Raw genomic sequence first — 24,728 nt, forward strand, 5'->3', positions numbered from 1 at the left:
CTTAAGTAATGACTAATTTTATATCTAGAGTCTATGATTACTTACAAAGTGAAATGAATAATACTATTAAAAACTGAGTGGGAGGCAAGCAAATGCTTAGCAAACAATTAGCAGATTCCCAGTAAATGACATTGTTAATGAACTCCTATAATGAAGCCGAAGCATTCACTTGAGCATAGACATGCGCAGTGATGAACAAGGAGGTACAATTCAAGCACGCTTACAGAAAGGTGAAATACAAACGGATAAAGGAGTCTTAACAGCACGAAGGACTGCCCAAACTGCACTTTCCTTAAGTCTTTGGCGAGACCTTGTTTCACATGGATGAGATTTTTTCAAGACTTTTGGCCAGCTCCAATTTCCACGAAGTTTTATGCAAAGACAGGTCAAACACTAATCTCATCGACTTCTCCTTTTGAACCGTGGTCAAACCAAAACCGACATCTGATTTGGTCCTCCCTCGCTGCTCTCTGTGGTGTCATGCTGTCCCCACCCCACCACCACCTGGGACACCCATGGCATGTTCACCACTTGTTTTTGAGGGCGCTTTTGCTGGGAGCTGAGACCATGAGCTCCTTCCTGGCAGTAAGAAGGGAACCCAGCAAGGTCCTATGGGAGAGACTGGTGGTGTTTGGTCACAAACGCAGTGCGGCTGAGGAGACAAGCCATCAAAACTTGAGTATCAGAAACTGGTTTTGGTCCACTTATTTGAAAGAACATTTCAGAATACACCTTTTGGCAGAAACAATAGAGCGCTGTATAATAATGATTTTTATTTAAAAGGGAAATCATTATCTTTTAATGAGCCATACTGACGAATGGCAGCTTGAAGCCATTACATCTGTATACTGTAATTGTTAGTTACTAAAAACTTGGATCATTCCAACAGTAACAAACTGAAAAACAAGACAGCCGTGCAGCCAGGTACAAGTGAGTCTAGAAGAAAGGAGGAGAAGAAAGGAGCAGTGGTAGCCACCATACTTTGCTGCCATTCAGTTCCCAGGCATTATCGCAGCAGATATTCTTACAGCAACGTTAGTGTTTTACTCCATAGTAGAAGTCTTTGAAGTTTCACCCCTATTAACGGAGCAAACTCAAGCCAGCTACACCATAGCTCTCAAACACAACACAGAAATAAGAAAAGATGTGAGTGTTCAGGATAACAATAACAGTAAATTTCTTGTAAACCTTCTGAAAACAGTATAATTCATTTTGATTTGAGTTAGCTGGAGGGGGGTGGAGACAACTCCTACCAAAACAAGCAGTTCCAAACTATTCAGAGTTTTAAAGCTTTTCAGTTTGGGCAGCATTCAAATAAAACAATAACAAACCCCGACAGCAAGTATGGGAGACTGCTCAATGAAATGGTTTGAGCTGGAGTGTTTAACGAATACATATAAAAGATCGAACAAAACTGTTTTAACGATACTGTTTTTTCTTTATTCATTATATTAATTTGCCCTATGGAACTACTGGATACTGCTGAGTACAAAACTCCCAGTTTTAAACTTCATCCAGATTTCAACAGTCTTAAACAGAAAATCACACAGATTTTTATTCTTGTGCATATATTTGCTGCATGCTTCCCAGATCAGATAAAACTGCACAATGCGTAGCCTACAGAGGGTGGAAGCAAGGACAGGGAGCCTGGGAGGAATACAGAGAAATTGTCCAAGCAGCCAGGGATCAGGTTAGGAAAGCTAAAGCCCAGACAGAGGTAAATCTGGCCAGGGCATCAGGGGCAACAAGAAAAGTGTCTATAGGTATGTCAGTGACAAAAGGAAGACAAGGGAAAATGGGGGCCCTCTCCAGAAGCAAAGGGGAGACCTGGTCCCCTGGGATATGGAGAAGGCTGAGATACTCAACGACTTTTTTGCCTTGGTCTTCACCGGCAAGTGCTCTAGCCACACTGCCCAAGTTGCAGAAGGCAAAGGCAGGGACTGGAAGAATGGAGAACCGCCCACTGGAGGAGAAGAACAGGTTTGAGACCATCTGAGGAACCTGATGGTTCACAAGTCCATGGGACCTGATGAGATTCATCCACGGGTACTGAGGGAACTGGCAGATGAAGATGTCAAGCCACTAGCCATCATATTTGAGAAGTCATGGCAGTCCATTAAAGTTCCCCCTGACTAGACAAGGGGAAACATAACCTCCATTGTTAAAAAGGGAAACAAGGAAGACCCAGGGAACTACAGGCCAGTCAGTCTCATCTCTGTGCCCAGCAAGATCAAGGAGCAGATCGTCCTGCAGGAAAACAAGGAGGTGATTGGTGACAGCCAACATGGCTTCACTAAGGGCAAATCGTGCCTGACAAATTTGGTGGCCTTCTGTGACGGGTTTAAGGCATTGGTGGATAAGGGAAGAGCAACAGATGTCATCTACCTGGACTTGTGCAAAGCTTTAGACACTGTCCTGCACAACACCCTGGTTTCTAGATTGGAGAGAGATGGATTTGATGGATGGACCACTCGGTGGATAAGGATTTGGCTGGACGGTCGCAATCAATGAGTTGCGGTCAATGGCTCAGTGTAGTGGAAACCAGTGATGAGTGGCATTCCTCAGGGGTCAGTACTGGGACCAGTGCTGTTTAAAATCTTTGCAAGTGTCATGGACAGTGGGATTGGGTGTACACTCAGAAAGCTTGCCAATGACACCGGTGTGGTGCAGTTGACACTCTGGAGGGAAGGAATACCATCTAAAGGGACCCAGACAGGATGGAAAGGTGTGCCTGTGCAAACCTCATGAAGTTCATCAAAGCCAAGTGCAAGGTCCTGCACGTGGGCCCAGGCAATCCCAAACACAAACACAGGCTGGGCGGAGAATGGATTGAGAAAAGCCCTGAACAGAAGGACTTGGGGGTCTTGGGGGACCAGAAGCTCAACGTGACCCGGCAATCTGCGCTCACAGCCCAGAAAGCCAACCGCATCCTGGGCTGCATCAAAAGCAGTGTGGCCAGCAGGTCAAGGGAGGTGATTCTGCGCCTCTACTCTGCTCTTGTGAGTCCCCATCTGGAGTACTGCATCTGTCTCTGGACCCCTCAACATCAAAAGGATATGGACATGCTGGAGCAACTCCAGAAGAGGGCCCCAAAAATGATCAGAGGGCTGGAGCACCTCTCCTATGATGATAAGCTGGAGAGAGTTGGGGTTGTTCAGCCTGGAGAAGAGAAGGATCCGGGGAGACCTCAGAGAAGCCTTCCAGTATCTGAAAGGTGCCTACAAGAAAGCTGGAGAGGGACTTTTTACAAGGGCATGTAGTGATAGAATGAGGAGGAATGGCTTCAAACTGGAAGAGGGGAGATTTAGATTAGACATTTGGAAGAAACTTTTCACTCTGAGGGTGGTGAGGCACTGGCCCAGGTTGCCCAGAGAAGCTGTGGCTGCCCCATCCCTGGAGGTGTTCAAGGCCAGGCTGGACGGGGCTTGGAGCAGCCTGGGCTGGGGGGAGGTGTCCCTGCCCATGGCAGGGGGGTGGGAACGACATGATCTTTAAGGTCCCTTCTAACTCTAACCATTCTATGATTCTGTGATAGTTACTGTTTTATTCAGTTTGTGTCTAAAACCGGCTTTCCACCACTGAGTTTTTCTGCATTATTCTCATACCAAAATGTGAGTGCATAAAGCAGGTAATGATCAGTATCAGATCAAAAATCAGTTAAGGATGATCCTTATTCTGTCTAGATTTTCCCAAAACCCCAATGCCAGTCCACCAGCCTCTGAGAGGCATTATTCGCAAGTATCACCGTCAGATAAATATTATAAGAGACTATACCTGTGAGTGACCGTCTCCTACTCCTAGTTGATTCACAGCCAAAGGAGCATGCTGTAAATTTAGACCAGGGGGTAAATGTGCAGTCATCTTTGCAGGGAACGAGACACTCCTGTACTAGAGACGGCATAGCTCCTGCCCACCGCATGCAGTCACCAACATCGGCAGAGTTGTTGTACTCCGACAAGCACGTGACAGCTGAAAAGTAAAGGTACAGAAATCTTTATATTGTTATATATAGTGTATTGTACTCCGTGCAGTCAGTACTTGTGTGCGATGCGAGATTCACTCTCCTGGGTTAACAGGGTAAAGTTTTAGGTCGTTATTCATGAGTCACTCAAAGATGTGCTAGAAGCTTCACAAAACCATAATGACACATTCTTGTTTGAGCACTGTGTTATCTAAACAACGATATCAATTCAACAGCCTCAAGAAGGCGGTCATTTTAAGGGTTGGGTCAACAGTTTAACCAGTGATACATTGTACGATCAAAAAAGAAAAGATGTAATACTGCAGCTCTGTGCCATAAAGTGGTCGAGGGCAGGATTCCCAAGCTGTGATGCACACGCTACCCACAGAACTGAAACTGCTTCAAAGTGGGGAAAAAAAAAATTAAAAATAAATAACAAAGCTTCCTTCTCCAAAACTACCATCTTTTCCGTATTTCAGATGAAGGGAACAACTGTCTGAGCAGCTTGCCCATACAGAGAGGTGACCTCTGAGCTCCGACCGCTCGATGCTTCTTGCAGGAAGGTGTAAGCACCGGGTCTGCCCCCTCCCAACTGAGTTCCCTAAATGTTGTGCTACCCCTCATGCTCTCCCTCTCTCTGGCCACATGAGTCTCTCGCATAAACGGAGATGTTTAGGAGGAAAGGCATGAGTGTTCAGCCCGTAGCCATGACAGAAAGGGGCTGCGGCACTTTACCTGAAGCCTGCTTTTACGGTGCACAATAGCTCGCTATAAGAGCACTACTGAATGGATCCATTAACAGAAAAAAAAACAAAACAAAAAAAAAAAACACAAAAACCCAACTGCTCTGTGGGTCTCAGCTGAGGACAGGGTCACTCTGCCCAGCTCCATCCGACCTGAAGTGCCTTCGCACATGGGCAGAGGCAGAGCCCCCGCGCACGTACCCAGTGTTACCTTCACACACAGCACCAGCAAGGCTGCAGCCCACAGCCGAACGCGATGCGGTCTTCCGGTCCCCCGCCCAAAGCTTTCTCTGAGACTGGGCCACGGGAATAGGAAACAGCAGGCACAGGGTCAGGCTGGGGCTGAGGTCTCTGAATTTGGACGTAGATGCCTTTGGGGCCAGGCAAGAGTCACGCAGGGTTTGCAAGAGCACAGCCCAGGACTTAGATGCACTGATTTCCCCCCCGTTTTATTTTAGGTCAATGCCCTTCACCCCTGTCCTTTTTTGGACTGTAATGATTAATTTTTCAGGGTGGATAATGGCACTGTATAGCCATGATGGAGGACAGAAGTATTAATGTATAAATCTGAATCACAGGAAGCCTATAATAAAACTTGCTAAAGTTTCAGTGAATTAATAATAAGTAATTATAATAAATAAAAATAGCCTGCACATCATGGAGTCTTTCACTTCATTAATAATAATTAATTTTCACCAAATCTCCAAGTTTATAGGTTATTTATATCCTACATTGTAGGTTAACCAAAGCAAAGATAGGTCGTGACTTGATTAAAGTAATAAAGTCAGGGACAGAGTTAGGAATTGAATTTGGCCTCAAGAGTTTAGTCATGTCAGGTGCTCTGCTTTCAGGCAAGTCCACACATTGTATCATAAAGCTACAGAAGATGAAGCGATTTAATCCAGATTTTATTATTTAACTTTAACAACCTGTGATATTATTTTATGGAGGTTCCTAAATAATGCAGGTTTTTGAGGCTGCATATATTTTTCCTTGTTGCCAGCACTTAACGTAACCAGGAGTGCACGAAGAAAAAGGGAAAAATAACGCTCTGTTTTCTTACAGTTAAAGGATTTACTGGGGCGTAACTTTGCAATGAATACGCATGATTTTCAGTTTTTACCTACAGTACTGTATGGGAGCAAGGGATGGGTTGGCAACCACCTGGAAATGAAAAAAATATCTTATTAAAATGTAATTAGATTTCTAGGGAGGGAAATCAGCATTTTGAAGAGCGTGCGAAAGGCAAGCAATTGTTAAAAGTCTCTTTAGACTGAAGTGACAGTAAATCAGCATATTAATAACTACCTCTAAATTGCTGATCCTTGCCTTTCACTTTCAATCCTTGTGACCCTTTCTGTCGCTCAACTCCGGCAGTCAGAAATTCGGAGACGTTCCCCTTCTCAATTACGACAGCACGAGGACAGAGGTCACCACTCGGTTCGGGAAAGCGGGGTAATCGCCCTCTCCAGGAAGGTTAAACAAGTAAGAGACTCTGATGCCTAAGGTCTGCGTAGCCTCATTACCTTCAGCAAGGACACCAAAGATTGGGCAACACAAACACGCCTACGTGAAGCACGGCCAAGCGTACGCAAACCATCTTCTCAGCATCGCTACGCCCGCCAGCGTCTGCAGGGAAGTGAAGGATACCCCGCGCCGCCAGCCCCGTGAAGCAATATTTGCAATCGCATAATAAACCATCCTGTTGCAATGTTTACTACTATCCGACAGAAGACCACAAGTCATTCCCGACATTTATTAATGGCAACACAAATGATGGAACTTCTCAATATCGATGTTAAAGCAGACGCTCCACGCTGCAATGAGTTATTGTCTAATGGCCCGATCTTCTGCACAAATGTCCTTAATTTTAAGCATACAAATAATTCACAGAGTTTGCTAAGGCAATTTGGATGCTTAAAGTGATGGATATATACGGACATATGAGATCAGGGCAAATATTAGACAGAGATCATGGAGCTTAAAGAAACTAGTGGTAATAATAAAGATGGGTAGAGGAAAGTTAAATTAAACCAACAAATAATATAGTGGATTATGCATGTATAAGCATAGAGACAAGAAGGAATTGAAAAGAAGATAATATAATGGCTAGTCTAGTAAGAGACATAAGACCTTAAGGAGGAGATGAGGAGTATCTCCTGTGAGGTGGTTAGGGGTGGCTGAAAATACAGAATCGCTTCTCTTCTCTACTTTATGAATTTTTAGAAGCGTGGATCCCAGTAACTCCATCAGGTCATTCCTGACAGAACAACAAAGCCTCAGTGTTAGCAAGGAGAGAAGTCAGAGGTCGAAAAGCAAGGAATCCAAAAAACTTTTTTTGATGCCTAAAATACTACCTAAAGAGCAAACGTTCCACTTGCTTCCCACTGCTCTGGACTTTCACACGTATCAATGCCAACGGTGTTATTACCAAGCTGGTGGCCCAGACGAGCACCTCTTTGGTGACCCAACTGGCAGTTGCGTCACTTTGCTGGGAGAGCGAGCACTTCTTGTTCTACATGTACAAAATAAAATGCCAGCCAAGAACATCTGGTAGCCTTCCACACCTCAAACCCACACCTCCTCGGACTGGCCTGAGCAGTACGATGCATTTCAGTCAGGTTAGGAGCCAATTCATTTCCACTCAAGTGCCTGCAAGCATCTTCCAAGTCGATGTCAATGCATGACTTCTTCAGTTTGAGCTGAATGGTCTTCAAAAGCCTGAGCTTCATGGGCCTGATCTTTACAGCCCGTCAGTCATAAGAAACGGCAGGTTTCTTCCACATGCTTACACTATGTTTGAGGTGAGCAGCACGAACTGCTAAAATAAATTAAACAATGAAACAAATGCCCATTAGGGCGTTTTAATGGATTGAGAAGGGCCAGACAGGAAGCAGCAGAGCTGCCAGATGCACTCCCGTGGTTTGGTCAGGAACTAGTCGCCTCATCTCTGCCTGCTGCAAACTTACTTCCTAGTTAATTTAGTTTTAACTTACAAGAGAAAAATAATTTCAAATATCGGCACTTCTGGAAACAGAATGAGACGAATTTGTTTTCGGTGGAGCTTCAGGAAAGTTAGTAAAATTATTTATCCTTGGTGGTTTCAAACTACTGATTGGTTTGGCTCATGTGTGGTTTATGTTGCATAAAAAATATTTCCCCGTAATCCTCAGTTCTGTCACAATGGTTTTAAATAAACTCATACCGCAAAGCCATTTCTGCTATGTCAACATCTCCTTTTTTTTTTTTTTTAAGTGGGATAGCACCGGAGGGGAAATGCAGTCCATTTGCAACCCTATGCACTGAGGGGGGGAATAAAAAAATCACAGAGTAATGATAAATCCCTCCTAGTCATACTGCGTGATTTCTACCATCTCTGCAGCATTTAAAATGGACACAAACATGAATAGAAACAGCTAATAACAGGACACTGCCAGATAAAGGGTTTTGAATTATAATATTGATTCCCACAAAGAGGGGAAACGCGGGATTTCCTTTTGAGCTCCCCCTATTCTTTCTTATTACCACCAGTCAATGCCACCAAACTGGTGTTTAATTAAACACTCGAGGCCAAGCTCTGGGATGACAACTTAATGCAGTTCTGTTACTATAAAACAATGGGTGGCACAAAAAAAAAAAAAAAAGTACATCCTCTCTCGTAACGATAAAAACAAGACCATGAATTAAACTGGAAAGTAACCAGGTTTAAAATGCTAAAAGTTAATATCTTTTTTTTCAGGGCAGGGCTGGAGTTGTGTAACAGACAGTGCGGATACACCCATTAAGGTGTCCGTAAAAGGTAGCGATTATATGAAATAGCTGCAGATGCAACCGCTTTGCTTCGAGGCATAAGTCAAGTGTTAAACGTACGGTTTGGGGAAGAAATTTCTGTTTCTGCCAGTATGGGGTCCTGTCGGGATCCTGAACAAGGACTGCTAACGGGATATTCAGTACGACTGTCTGTGTCTTCTTGTTTTATCTTTAAACTCACAAGGGTACATTTGTATGCCATCATCTTGGCATACGGCACGCGGAAACATATGGAAGCTATATTCCTTAACTACATTTATCTTAAATTAAAAGTAAACGGCAGACATTTCTTCTATAAACTTTTACATGGTGAAATCAAATGTTTGTATGCCGTGAAATTGCAGACGCGCCGAATGCATCCTCAGATGACATTACATCCCACCAAAGCAGCACGTCAGCATCAAACGGGGGAACTCGAGTGCTCTCAGTAGGCACGTGCCTGACTTAAGAGCACTACAGACCGTCCTAACAAAGGGAGCGTATTGAGAAAGAAATATTGCGTGCACAGCATTGCATCCAATAAGGAAAGATAACATAAATATAGTTCCTCTTAAGTAAAAATCCAATTACAGGCAGTCTTGGTAATCATATTCATTTACCAAAGTTATAATCAATTCTCCTTTAAAAATGCATTTCAACAGTTTCTACAGGGTAAAAAGCTGAAGAGTGAGAATATCAACTACCAACCAGTAAAATTATATTGCACCATGGCACTTCAATTTGGGAAACCTAAATTAGTGGTTTCGAAACTGTGGAATTAAATGTCATTAGAACATCTCAAAACAATGACTGATAATTCCAGGAAGGTACACTCAGGCCAAACACTAAAACTAAAGCTATGCAGTAGTGTAAGCCAAATGACTGGACTTAGTACGGGAACACTGGGATGACCTATGAGGCTAGAGAAGAAGTCTACGCCCAAGAGGTGCAGACACAATGATGTCATAATCTTCTCTGGCTTCGAATTCTAAGAATGTGTGAAACATCAATGCCGGCACGTGAAGCTATAAGGGGAATTATTTTAATGTAGCTGTTAAACTTCTCATTGTTCAGAAAATATTCTCATTTTTGTGTTGCATAATTATTCTCATTACCATTCAATGTAACACAATAACATATCCTTTCTTACATGTATCACTACTGACAAGTGATAAAGGAGTTCAGGGATAATACGTTAGAAAAAAAAAAAAAAGAAAATAACTTTAAGGATCCAGACTGGCTGACTGTAAGCACAGTCTCATAACTCATGATGACCTCATTTATTTTCTATATTGATGCTCCTTTATCCTTACAATGAGTTTCTCCAAAATCCCAGGTGGAATACTTATGTTATTCTTGGTATGTTAATGCAACCCCTAATTATAGAAGGAGACCAGAAGCAGACATAACAGAAGACATAAGATCAGGCTCTGCTGAGACTCAGGTTTAAGTCTAAGGTCCTGATTCTATAAGGACATAAATATCCACTTAACTTCATCACTGTGACAGCCCCCTTGGATGCGGCAGCACTCCCTGCACTGAACTATGTCCAAAGTCTGGACTTACAGAAGCAAACCATAAGATAACCGTTAAAAATAAGTCCAAGGAAGAGAACAAATGATGCCATGAAGGACATCACAGACACAAATCTAGTAAAAATAACAGGCAGAGCTGGAATAACTAGTTATGCAGCAGGGAAACTGGCTCTGAGATCACCGGTTTCCCATTTTGTAATTATTAATGATATTGACAGCAGTGCTAAAGGGCTAACAAATGCCACCGAGCAAACAGAGCGCTGAATAAACACAGACCACAACCAACCTGCACCATAAACAAAGCAGAGGAGCCCGAGATGAGGTTGGGAAGCAATAAAGATGGTAAATATCAAGTGAAAAGATAAAGGAAAGCAACTGAAGTGATTTGCATGAAAAGGGGTGAGGGAAGAGTAGGGTAGAAAAGTTGGATGCAGAGCATTAGCATGGAGAAGAGACTGTAACAGGGGAAAGGGATAGAATTAGAAGGGAAGAAAAAAAAGCATGCAGAACCGTGAAGATCCTTCTCAAGGTAAAGGTCCGTGTTTTAGCTGCTCTTTGGCTTGGTTTCTCTCTGCAGCCTTCCCACAATGAGACATGCACGTGGGGAAAAAGACAGGTTAACCTAGGTACAGGAGCCTCAGAAGAAGAGGAGTCCCAGCCGCAGCTTTCTGGGGACCAGTGTGGCGGGAGGTCACCTCCAGCGCAGCCCCAGCCGGGGCAGCCGTCCCCGAGCGCATGTGTCCAACCCAACCGTAGAGGTCCCCTGCAGCTACATCTCATGGGCGTTCGCCGGATGGAAGGGGATGAAGAGGTCTGTACACAAGGTCTGCACACCAGAGGAGCACGTCCCTCCCACACCCTTCGCTCTTCACGGCTCAGAGCCTCTCAGCACGAACACGAGAACGGAGCAGTTTCTCCGAAAAGGATTAAATATGTCCAGGGCTGCATATTAAAAACAGTAAAATCAGTGCAGGCTGACTCCTGTCATTTAACGCCTTAAACTGGACTCACCTCTGCTCCATTTTAAAATAACTTCTTAGAGCACAGTTTTTCTTTGATACTTACGGATAAGGTTATCGATTATTCGGTTGGGAATATACGATTTGAATCACTGAAATAACTGAGCTGTACGTGTCAATTTTGCCAAGCTATGTGACTTGATGTTCTAATTCTTCCTCATCCATGAACCAAGACTGCCCACTGGTTAAAGAGAAGTAGGAAATCCATTGCTATAAAGCCCATTCCTCCTCCCACCCCCACACTGAATGCAGAACACGGGATTGATACATTAATGTCTACCACCCTTTTCATTTTAATACAAGTGTTTTCTTATTGCAAGTGGTTCACACTCTGCCTGGCTAGAAAGACAAAATAATATGATTTTTTAATGTTTCAAATTTCCTTTGGCCAGAGAATAACAGCAATCTGAGTGCATCTACATTATGCAATCAGTCTAAGGAATCTTTCACAATTTTTCCCTTTTTTCTAACATTATTATAGGTTTTGAATTGCTTTTACTTTCATTTTCTATTAAAAAGAAAATCAATGGAAGTGCATTAGATGATTAATGATAGAAATTATGCTTCTGCTCCTTTCGGAGAACATAACAAAATACAAAAATACGCTTCCTTTTTTGCCTCTTTCTGTGGCCCACGATTACTAAAATTACTCGAGTTCAATTTATTTGTAGCACCTATCATCAAGTTATATTTAAGATGAATTATTTATCGCACAACTTGAAAATAAAACTAAGACATCCTGTTATATATACGCACATTGAGACCACAATAAATAAAGAGAATCAAACATGCCAAATAACACAAGAGAGAGAAAATGGAAAAGAAACGCAACGCTTACAGTATTCCTAGTAACTCAAGTTGGAAAATCACTTAGCTGACTAAGAAAGCACTGACTTTCTTTTGAAAGCTCTGCCTCAGTTACACGTTTACTGGCCAGTGTTTTTAGTGATAGCTGGATGGACTTAAAATCTCGTCCAGCCTGTTTCGTTCCAGCCAGGTCCAGTTTTCGGTAGCACCCCACGGTCATTTTTCCCCCCAGCGGCGGAGAGCTGAACACCACAGCTCGCTCACGTGGCAAACCCAACCTCAGGCAGGTCTCAGAAGACAGCCCTGTAAACTTGTCCACCCAAACGTCCACTTCACTCTGAATTTTTCTGGTATCGGGTTTGATAAAATTATGCACTTGTATCAACTTTCAGACAACCGGGCATTCAAAAACATCGCGTTATGTTGGTTTAGGAACATATATTTGAAAATCGTGCTCTGGAAGGCAGGCACTCTGCCATTTCCCTCCGTCTAGCCCTTTACAGCGAAGCGCAGGTACTGCATCCAGAACACAACACTAACGCAATGACATATTTACAACTCCCCCAACGTGATATTTAAACGCTACGGTCCAAGGTAGCACCTAAAGATTTTAATCTACCCTTCCTCCTCAGCTCCCCACTCCCCAGCCCTGGCTCTTCTCGTTTTGGCATTCCAAACTCCTCCTTGCTCTCAGCCAGTCAGGGACCAGCAACTAAGCCACTGTGGACATATATGGGTCCTTCAACAACTTTTCACTCATTCTGATGCCTCCTGCTCTTCCAAATCACTGAATCACAGAATGATCAGGGTTGGAAGGGACCTCTGGAGCTCCCCCAGTCCAACATCCCCCGTCTGAGCAGGGGCACCTCCAGCAGTGGCACAGGACGGCGTCCAGGCGGGTTTGGAATGGCTCCAGAGTGGGAGATTCCCCCCCCCGCTCTGGGCAGCCTGTGCCAGTGCTCTGCCGCCCTCAAAGCAAAGAAGTTCCTCCTCATGTTTAGATGGAACTTCCTATGTTCAAGTTTGTGCCTGTTCCCTCTTGTCCTATCACTGGGCACCACTGAAAAAACACTGTTCCCATCCCCCCGGCACCCTCCCTTTAAGGATTTAATAAGATCCCCCCTCAGTCTTCTTTTCTCTAGACTAAAAAGCCCCAAGTCCCTCAGCCTTTCCTCATCAGAGAGATGTTCCAGTCCCCTTATCATCTCTGTAGTCCTTTGCTGGTCCCTCTCCAGCAGTTCCCTGTCCTTCTTGAGCTGGGGAGCCCAGAACTGGACACAGTACTCCAGACGTGGCCTCATCAGGGCAGAGTAGAGGGGGAGGATGACCTCCCTCCGCCTGCTGGCCACACTCTTCTTGATGCACCCCAGGATGCCATTGGCCTTCTTGGCCACAAGGGCACATTGCTGCCTCATGGTCATCCTGTCCTACCAGGCATGCTCCAAGCCCCAAGTAAGGCAGCACAAATTAACATGCTATTGCATAGATCTCCTCATTACAGAATGGGCAGTCTGTTGTCCATTGGGGTAGATTCATCGCATTTTCTCCCGAATTCGTAATTTCTCACTTCCAGGCCACACAGCTAACATTTAAGGGAGAATAAACAGGTTTGTCTGAAATTATCAATTCCCCCCCGACAGCACTGCCTGCGTAATGCTGTTTATGCCATTGCACCTAAGTAAAGACACACAGATTTGGACTAGTGTAAAATAAGACCAGAATGTGGTCTCTTCTATTCGTTTGTATTTTTAATTCACCACGCTTTTCCAGAATTCAGACCACTACAGCGTTTTACAGCATACAGACTTGTCATCTTTATCAAAGTCCAAAACTGCCAATCAGAAAGTAGTAACATGGAAATTTGGAAACTGCCTCATCACTTTTGATATTCCACCCATAGAAACTGCTGTTAAATTCTTTCTGAAATACGAATGGATTTTGTACGTATGGTCCTGCATAAAACTTTCCACTTCAACTATTTCTTTTCTACAGTAAAGAACTGATAAGAATACTAAATGCTTTGAGGTCTGAAGTCTGGCTCCTCATCTTCAGCCTATAATTGATAAACCAACTAAATCTACTTTGACCGAAGCTAATAAAAATGCACACTCAAATAATTCACGTTATCTAAATTAAGTATCTTTCAGCCATCGTACAATATTGTCTACCTCGTGAGACAAAGTAAAGATACTGCACTTGAGACTGACGGGTCAGCACAGTGTAAGTAAAGTAGATAGATTGTATTTAGATTGCACTTGTACACTATACTTAGATTAAAGGTGAGAGAGGCAGAAAGAGATTGCGAAAGGTTTCCCACGGACAACCTTGAGAAATCACATCTTTGGGGCCTTTCAGGAGATTTGCCCAGTGTGAAACCTAAGTACGCAGACTTGAATCCCAGTAAGAGCAAAGGCACACTCTGATGTGTGGGAGTTTCATAAACGTATACATAATGTATAAATTATACATACAGAAAGGCTTTTTATGCTGCTTCTTAAACATTCCTAGTGCGCGGGGGAAAAGTGTTTTACAGAAACCCTACCTCAGGGCAGCCCTCGTTCTTTCGCAGCGAAAAGAACAAGACAAACAAAACAAACAAGCAAACAAAAAAATTCCCCAGAGAGACTAACAGTCCAAGATACGTTACTATATAGTGCATATAAAAGTCCCTGATTCCCATAAGTATAAGAATTGGTATTTCCCCTGGGTCATGTTAAATGAACTTTTTTGTGTAAGCAAAGGAGTTCCAATAGGTTTGCCTCTTAAGAATTAACAAAAATAGTTACCCTCAGCTTTCCTGATGGTTGTTGTTCAGACCGTTCTCAATGCTAGTACATTCCTTTTCACTTTCCTTTTGAAGCTAACAGAACTAAAGGGACTATTTGCTTTCCCCTTCTGTTCTCTTGAAAACAAGGTAGAAGATCAGAGAAGATGCAAAGAGAGATATCTTACAGTACGTGATGTTTTTCTAATTATGGTCTTCTCTTCCTTTCTTACAGGCAGAAAAAAAGGAAACATTTCTTATTTAGTTGCTGCTACCCTTCTTAAATTTGCACTAAATTGTTATAATTGAGTGGGGATTATAAAGCAGATTGTATTCCTGCTGAAACAATGGGAAAACTCACACTTATTTCAATAGGGAAAGAACAGATCCTATTACACTTTCTTTTTAATATCTACGAATGAAGCATTTGTTTGCAAGCATTTGTTTCTGAAGCAATTACGCAATCCAAACACTGGTTGATTATTATAGGGTTGTTCATGTATAACAGATACAATATTTGGACACGAAAAGTTCTCTATTGTTATTCCTTTACTATTGGTTCAGATCATATAATTTATGGTTTGTTTAACCGAAAAACAATCAAATGCAATAAAAAGCAAACTAACACAACAGAAAGTAAATTGCATCAGAACTAGCAACACTTTCCACCCTGCTGGCAGCTTATTACTATGTTTAGCTATTCTTCATATGCTTCATTCTAACTAACCCCGGGGTAGAGCTGACTTGGACACTACGCTACACAGTCTTTCCAGTACAAACCATTTTAACCTTGGCTATAATAAATCACCAGTTTGATCTTCATCTTATTTATTCCCTCTTCTCACCTGTGAAGTTTTGCTCATCTTTGCTGGAGCTCAGAGCAGTTTGTCCCACGAAATTGCTTTGTGAATCGTTCCTGATGCAGAAGGTTTCGGCCAACTGTCATTACAAGATCAGACAACATCATGCTGAAAGTGAGGAGCACTTAAAGCAGGGGAAGGTCATCTCTGGAAAGTAACTTGGAGTAACATTTTACGGAAGCGTTTATTATTTTTTCTGACTTCTTAAAAATAATCTTTACCAAAAAAGAAAAAAAAAATAATCCTTAGCACGCCTCTCCTAGCTTATTTCAAAGTGGTTGAGTCACAAGTTGGTATCTTCAGCTTCCTCATCCTGTAAAAGCAGAAATGCCCTCAGCACCTCTGAGAAGTCCTTGGTGTCCCTGCACAGCATGAAGACCTGTGCTCGGGACCTGGAGAGGCGGCTCCACGACAGCCACGGAGGGCATCAGTAAGGAGCACATCAGTGACTCAGCCCAGAGGAACATCTGACCCTTTCTTCCCTGGAGAGGGAACAAAGACTATGGCCGACCTACCCAGCTGTCATGGTTTGGGCTGGCTTCAAACCAGGGCACCAGCACCACCATTTCCCTTAAAACCAAGGAAACGTAATCAAAGGGACTTCCAAAATTTCCCAAAGTGGCAATTAACTCTTCCATTTTAGAATAAGTTATTTAGGAAATAAAATTCAATGCAAAACCAACCCAGTGCTTTGAAAATCCATCAAGATTCACATCACATTTCCTTTTCAGAAGAGAGAACTGATATTTGGAATTTTAAGTGTGTATTTCAAAGGAAGAGTAAATAGCAGCTTTTTAATTCATCAGAAGCCCAAAGGAAAGGGAACTTCCCATACAAACATGCTGTACTTGGGAAACTAACTCTTGCTGTTGCTATAACAGAAGTATAAATACAGCAAACTACGAATGCATAGTAATTTGTTTCTATGAGCAAGTTTGACATGGCACGGCCAAATAAATTAAGATTGTATGGATACGCAGAACTGAGAGATTCGCTACAGTATTGCGTTGGTATTTCGCCTATTCTAGATCATTCATCGCGTCAGACCTTTGTCTCAATTTCTCTTTAAACCTTTCTCTTGTCCTATTTGAAGACCCACGCTCCAGGGTTATATCTTATCAGTTAATTAACTTTTAGAATGGAAACACAGCAAAAATGACTATATAAACTTTTGCTCACATATTTGAAAGCCAATGTCAACCAATGTGGTTCCTGTGTACCTAATCCAGGAGACTTATAATAAAATCTCATCTTCCATTTACAGCCTGAGGCAAAAGTAGGTCTTGCAGAGAGATGTGTGAAGTGACGAGGTTTAGGAGAGCAATGAAGTTGCTCAACAGTTTAAATATTGGCCCAGCTACTAAACTTGATGCCATGAGGTTCTGTCATTACATTAAAAATACCAAGATTTCATCCACTGTTTTCACTGACTCAGAATAATGCAAAATTCAGTTCAGAAAAAAAAAAAAAATTGCAATTTAAGGGTTTTTTTTTTTGAGAGAGAAAAAAAAACCCTTGAAGGTAATGCTACTCTTCAGTAGACCAAGGCAACACTAACAGGGAAGTATGGGAGGGATGTGTAATGGATCAGTCCTTCACTGTAAATTAATGAACAGTTTAGCAACAAAATAGCAGAAGTAATGAAGACCATCATTTTCATTCAGAGTCTACATATAGATAGGTCACTGCCAACGGGGAATAAAGGAGAAACCAATTCAGTTAGAAAATTTGAATCAACAAATGAGGAAGAGGTGGATCCTCAGAAGCAACTTTGATTTTTATTTTACTGGTTCTTCGCCCAACAGCAGCAAATCTCATTGATGTGTATTGGGGAAAAAAAAAAATCAAATAAGAGCAAACTGAACAAGAGCCAGCGTTTGAAAAAAATTTTGCCCACGGTTCAAAAGGACAATGAAAGACCCAGCAGTGAAAAGGATGAAACACCAAAAAAGAATAAAGAATTTGAATGGGAATCGGAGCCTGAGAGGATGCTGCAAGGCAAGGGCTGGAAGAGCCCGGTGGCCCTTCGCCTAACTCCAGGCACGCCTCTTCCCCCCGGTGAGGATCAGGCCCTCGGGCTCCTAACTCCTCTCATTTCGGAAAAGCTGTGCAATCTGGCGTCGAGAGCAATACAGCCAAACTGAGAGGAACTCCTGTCTGGACCCAAAGCACAGGCTGTCTCCCTGGGCTGCATCACCAGGTGGGGAAAGGCAAGGGCGGAAACAGGGAAGAAGCTGGGAAGTTTGTGCTGGGACAGCTCGGAGAGCTCAGCTCTGCACAACGGACCAGGAAAACTCCTTGGGAAAAGCAGTCCTTGAAAGGAATCGCACTAAAGGAATGAAGGTCGAGTATTAATTTTATTTTGTATTTTATCTTTGAAAAATAGCAGTGGTTTTCTAGTAATAGAGGAAGAAAAATCTATACATAGCAGCCAAGTGCAACACCAGTCATCCCTATTATAGAGTTCAATAAAAAGTAATGTGTCCTGTGGTTGAAATACTCCACAAAGGATTTCGGTTGCTGAATGTACCAATCTTATCAGATAACAAGTGAACAGAAGTTTAAGCCGTGTCAGGAATTAAGGCAGAAACCCCGTATTCTGACCACAGATCCTGGAGACAACATGGTGAGCAGCTCACCATTCCCACAACCCCATGAAGGCAGTCAGAAGTCCCTCTGGAAAGGGCAGGCCAGCAGGCTGCTCCCATCCCTCTCACCCCAAGATATGTGCACAACGCCAAAGGATGTAAAGAAGGATGTAGAATCATAGAATGGTTTAAGTTGGAAGGAAGACCCTAAAGATCATGCAGTTTCAGCCCCCCTGCCATGGGCGGGGACACCTCCCCCCAGCCCAGGCTGCTCAAAGCCCCGTCCAGCCCGGCCTTGAACACCTCCAGGGATGGGGCAGCCACAGCTTCTCTGGACAACCCGGGCCAGTGCCTCACCACCCTCAGAGTGAAAAGTTTCTTCTGAATATCTAATCTAAATGTCCCCTCTTCCAGTTTGAAGCCATTCCTCCTCATCCTATTGCTACATGCCCTTGTTAAAAGTCCCTCTCCAGCTTTCTTGTAGTCACCTTTCAGATACTGGAAGGCTGTTCTAAGGTCTCCCTGGATTCTTCTCTTTTCCAGGCTGAACAACCCCAACTCTCTCCAGCGTATCTTCCTAGGAGAGGTGCTCCAGCCCTCTGATCATCTTCATAGCCCTCTTTTGGACCTGGTCCAACAGGTCCAATGTCCTTCTTATGTGGAGGGCTCCAGAGCCGGATGCAATATTCCAGTCTCATGAGAGCAGAGTAGAAGGGCAGAATCACCTCCCTTGACCTGCTGGCCACAGTTCTTTTGATGCAGCCCAAGATACAGTTGGCCTTCTGGGCTTCACTTAAGAACTTAAACTTAAGAAAATACCCCTGAAGATGATGCCAGCCCCATATGGGACTTTTCCTCCAGCTTTACTACACAGCCCCATAGCCTTATGCATTTCGGCTGAAGCCAGGTCACCCGCAATTCATGGAAAAGGGCTTCCCCAGCACTGGCTCTTCTTCAAACAATGGTCCAAATACTGTGATAATCCCGCTACTCACCCTTTTTTATACCCACTGAAGAATAGGACAGAATATGTATTTATTCCTAGGCATGAGAAGCATGTGTTTGTCAGGTTTTAAGGGGGGCGGTTGAGGGTTGGAGTTCAATTGTTTTGAGTTGACGAGGTGGATCACTATGCCAGTTATTCCCTGCACGCTCTGTATGCTACCAACTGTTCAGCGAAATGTTAAAAAGCAATGCTCATTCATTTTCACAGGTAGATGTCCCATGAAAAAAAAAAAAACAAAACACGCACACAAAAAAAACACCTTAACATCCGCGCACAAGTTTTTTTTAAAACTGAATCTCCTCCAGGAGCAAATGGTCTGCGATTCCCTTGGCAACACAGAAGTACTAAGAAAGCCTTAATAATCTGCGTTAGAAATAACCTTCAAAGTTTGGAATATAAACTTTAGGAAGGACTGAATGATTTCGTGCAGCAGGTCAAAAGTCAAATAAAGACTTTTGTTCAAAAGTATGAAAAAATTAACTATAATCTTCTACTGCATAATGTCAAATTAGAATCAGAACCTGAAGTTACCGGAAAACATTAAGAGGTTACAAAGATCGTAACTTTTGGCAACACGTAATAAAACAATTAAAAATTCGTATAGTCTAAAGATTTTTTTGATATATTAGTAATACGACATACAAGGATATCAAACCAAAATTAGTTCACAAATTGAAATGGATTTCTGGGAAATTTCTCTCATTACATTGTACATTAGCTACAGTTTGTATAATCAAAAGCAAAGATGTTTTCCAGCCTCCTTTAATCGAATGAGACCAAATGGCATCAGTCTTCCACATGAAGATAGTCCCTTTCCTGACATTTGAATCTATGAGAAAATTATAAATCGGGGGAGAGGGGGAGGGGAGGTTTCCAACTAAAATAGTCCCTTCTTCCCCAGCCCTATCGAAGGAATGGCTCCCACAGAAAACAAGTTTTCTGAAAGACAGCACAAATAACTCGTGAAGATAATTTACTTGGTTAATTTACGTACACATCACACTTCTACCTAAATACAGACATAAAATCCATTCCCCATAGGTTTATGTACATATATATATGTCATAATTAGCTGCCAGTCCTGATTTTTATTATTTTTTTAAGTGCAGGGTTAAATCTATATAGATTTATTGAGAAACTTTCTCAAGGAAGTTTCACTAAGAACAGCTTTAAAAAGTCAATAAAACTTCTTATCCTTTAGTTTCAATAAAATGCAAGAGAACATACTGTAGATTTAGATTACCATATCAGTACTTTTGATTTACTCACATTTTGGAGGAGAAGACAGGCAATTCCCATATATAACTGTATTCCAAAGCTGTGACCTTGACTTTTACCAAAAGTTCAATTGCAGGGATATTGTTTTTGAGGCAAGATGAAGGAAGAAAGGAGTTCTCACAGATAAGATAATGAACTGTCAAATGCAGCTTACAAAATACTACTGTTTCAAACAGATGCTCTGATTTAATATGTGTTGACAGCCGATTCAAAAATTATGACTAGGTCATTATGTAGCACACCGACTACAAAGCTTGAATTACTTATTTGTTTATCTCATAAAGCATTAGGCACGTGAACCAAAGACATTCCCACAGCCTGCCATGTACGGATCACAAGAAACAGAATAATACTACATTAAAGACCACATATTGAAGTTGTATGATTAACAATGTACAGAAAATTGGAATTTGTCCAAAGGTAAAGAAAGAATTCTTGAAAAGTACTATTGGTAAAGTTAGTGATTACACCAAGATAAAAAAAAAAAAAGAGTTCTCCTCTAGTTGTTGAAAATAATAAAGGAATGCACAAAATGGCTATTTTAACTATTAAACTAAATGAGTCCTAAGTACTCATACAACTGTAAAAGTACAGTGAAGCTTAAAAAAACCACCCCAAACCACAAGACTATCTCCAGGGTGTGATGAGAATCGTGTACCCATATAAACTATAAACACAGAAAATATTTTTTTTTCTCTACTCAACTTAATAAATGCATCAAGTTTTTTCTAATAAAAAGAAAAAAAGATGAGCTGCCAATACTGAGTGTCTGCTATCAATAAATGAGAAGCCTTGATGAGACCACAAGGTTTTCCAGTACAGTAAACATGCAAAAAAAGCTGAGATTCATATGATGCTTTGCACATATTCTTGTATTTTATGTTGTCCAATATAAGAAAAGCCCATTTTATACTGCTATATAAAATTATTCTAGAAAAAATAAGTGTATGCTGGAGGAAGGGACACGGGTTACATTTAAGTTAAGAAACACAAGATTGACCGTCCTCTCCCAGCAAAAGAACGAGCAAAGATTGTGAAGAAGAGAGGAAATGTTTAACTCTTTAATGTTTCAAATGCTTATCTACCTTTCCATCTCATGTGTTTAAAATGAAGTTTAATATGCTTTCCATTACAATTACAGTGGGACTCTTCAGTAACAGCCCCAAACAAACATGTTCTACGTAATCACCTCCCAAAACCAAATTATCCCTTATCAACGTGAAATCTGCTACGCCTACAAAAACATTGAACAAATAGAAAACAACAGTCACCTACTTCCAATATTAAACTATTCTTTGCGGAGTAACTTACATAAGGAAATAAAGAAATGGGACCTGATGTTTCTCCTCCGCAAGAAGGCTGCCTAATGCACCGTGTCCCAGCTCTGCCGGAGGCGGTGCCCCATGATCCCTCTCCTGAGCCGTGGCGGCTGCTCCATCATCTTCACATTATACTTCAGCTAAGACAATTGAGGTTTCACAATAAAGCTATATTTAGTCAACAAAGCCTTAAAAAAAAAAAAAGACTGGAAGTGTTTACACAGTTAGCACATTAACATATATTTTTGAGCGAAACCCTGCTGTAGCCAATATTTAACAGGTGAATCCATGTGACTGGAATAGTAACATAAAGGGGTACAGCTCTTCTGGAAGGACACGTAAATGATGGTGTATGTTTTATTTTATCTACAAATTATGCATCTTTTTAGTCTCTGGGCTAGTCTATAGAGGATGACTGACCTAACGAATGCCTGGCCGATGATTAAAAGGGAAAGGAATGTGTGTGCTATGCTGGGAAAAGGACCTCAAACGAGGTGAGCTCATGAGCAGGTAGGAGGACACCATCCACACCACTCCATCTGGCGGTACAGGAATGCTGAACGGCTCAGTTCTTCAGCCAGTTCACAGGCTGTTTTGGTGAATTTGTAAACTGTGGTGTGTTGGGGTGGGGAAAGAGTAAATGCTGCTGAGCTAGACTGTAAGCCATGAGGAGGAACCGATGGAGAACATGAGGGTGAAAAGCAGGCTGCAAGAGAATGACCATTAAATTACACAGCTGAGATGGACAGGTGGACTAATACACTCAAGTGCATTTGCATTAAAGCTAAGTAAGGTGCCGCGGAAGGCTGGGCTGGTAGGGAAAAGAAAGTTGAAGAAAGTCACAGTTCAGAAAAAAGACAAAAGCCAAAGTGAAAGTCCTCCTAGTAGGGAACGGGCACAGCCGTGGTAGCGGTAAGTCGGAGTATGAGAGATCAGCTAAGCTCAGTCAAAAGCTACTCACCGCCATCGAACAAAATAAAAGGTGGAAACTAGGTCCTGAGCGTTAGCAGAAGACTGCAGCACGGGCATGCAAAAATCAGAACTGGCAACGGGCATTAAAGGTAACAAAGGTTCCCTCTGCAAATGCGGTAAACCCCAGACACGCTCCACTCTCCCACCCCACCTCCCCAAAAACTGGCCCAAGGTCGCACCACCCAGTCACCGAGCGGATCAGCTGCAATCCCAGGAGTTAGCAGTTATAAAAAGGAAGATCTCAGGCCTCCCACTCCTCTTTCAGGGAAAGAGCTGTCAAGGATAAGCCAGCTGTTTTGAAATTGTCTGTCCTAATGAATCCTGGCTCTAGCAGACTCACAGAAACGGATCTTGACGAGTCAGGAATCTTCGAGATCTCGCAGAGGAAGTGCAACTTCTCAGCAAACGCTCTGCCTATCCTTACAACAGCTCTATTTTATTTTTTTTATTTTAGAGGAGGGTTATGGAAATAAAAGCCCACAAGCTTATCTTTGAGTTGCACAAAAATATTGGAACAAATAATTATCCGGCAGATAAGAACAACTACCACAGATAACAAAACAAACGGAAAAAAAAAAAAATGTTAAATGCATCAACTTTCTTTCCGTAATAGATTGATGGACTCTGGGAAAGAAACCGAAGAACGGTAGCCCTGTTTTAGAATAGCTCGTTTTCCTTGAGGACAAAACTCCTAAAAATGCTCAGCACCGTGAATCCCAAATGACACTCAAATGACTTTCTTAATAATTAAATCATATTGCATCAAAAGGCACACGCCCTTAGGAGTTTAATCCATACGCGTGCACTCTCACCGTGAGTAACTGGGTAAGCAAAGACCGGGTGGTTGCCATAAAAACATGTAGTATGCTCAGCACTAAAGAAAAACTCTGAAACAGAATAGAGCCTTTTGCTTTATGATTCTCTCTGGACCCGATTCACCACTGTTTTATTACTGACTTTTGTTATTGTATCTGAATACAATTTGATTTTATGAGATCTTAAATATTACCTTTATAAACATTTCATGCGATGTTGACTCTATCTGCAAATTGCTTATTTGCTTATTGTATCTGTTCATCGATGCCATCGCAATAGCTTATTTTTGCATTACCTTCTTTGTTGAGTCTAGTTTATCTTCTGAGAAAATCCTGGTATGGAATTTTTAATAAGAAACCCTTAAAAAAAGAAAGATATACCTGTAACTGGTAAAGACATTTTCCCTTACAGTGCTCTGTTTGCAGTATAATTCAATCAGGGAGCTTATGCCAGTCACCGTGAGATTTCAAGAAAGTACTTTGTTTATCATTTAATCAATATGATTTGAGCAACTCAGAAAGATTTTTAAATAGTAAGCTAAATTCGGTACACGCCTGCTGCAACTTTCCCCGAGTTTCAGACTTTTGCTCCATAAACACCCTCCATACAGCATTTCTTTTGCTTCCACCACTCTCACTGTGCAAATGGAACACCAGTGAAAACCTGTGGCCGACCTCCACCTGTACAACACATATTAACTTGTTTTCAGGTAATGGAAGAAGACGACGACACACTGGGAGAAAATAAACCAGGATCACGAGGCTCCCCTGATCAACCCACTCGACAGGTCAGCGCTAATTGATAGCTGCACGCATCTATCCATCACTTCTTCTACTGCAAACCCAAAAGCTTACATTCCACAAAGCACATACTCAAATTTTACCGAACTAAAGCCCAAGAACTAAGCGCGTTTAACTTGTGGGAACACATGAGATGATTATTTCACTCATAGCAAACACCTAATACTTGCAAAAGCACAGGACGAACAGCAAATTGCTAATATTTTTCATTATTGTGAAGTTTGGCCCTGGAAACACCAGCCCTCAGGGTCAAATGATATTCCATAATCCCTCTAAATTTCTTTCATGGTTACTTTCAATATTTACACTTACCTGTGAAATCCGTCTCCCTAGGAAAGACAGGCATCTTTCAAAGTCTTCAGATAAGACAATTTAAGCGGAGACATATTTTGCCCCGTTTCTCATCAAAGCACTTAAAATTGGAAAGTTTATGCTTTCATACTGGATTTGCAGAGTATTTACATTTAAATA

At 42.1% G+C, this 24,728-nt stretch overlaps 1 protein-coding gene across 1 annotated transcript in view; it reads right to left on the reverse strand.

The window, feature by feature from the left end:
• THSD7B (thrombospondin type 1 domain containing 7B) overlaps positions 1-24,728 on the reverse strand; it is a gene marked incomplete at its 5' end in the record, with an annotated part of 282,468 nt that overhangs the window by 107,590 nt on the left and 150,150 nt on the right. The window contains one exon of the mRNA XM_082484447.1: positions 3,775-3,969. Within this exon, the coding sequence (XP_082340573.1) occupies positions 3,775-3,969 (195 nt within the window). The remainder of the gene's footprint in view (positions 1-3,774; positions 3,970-24,728) is intronic.

This window comes from Vanellus vanellus (assembly GCF_965231255.1).
Source record: "Vanellus vanellus genome assembly, chromosome: 5".
NCBI classification, from domain to species: domain Eukaryota; kingdom Metazoa; phylum Chordata; class Aves; order Charadriiformes; family Charadriidae; genus Vanellus; species Vanellus vanellus.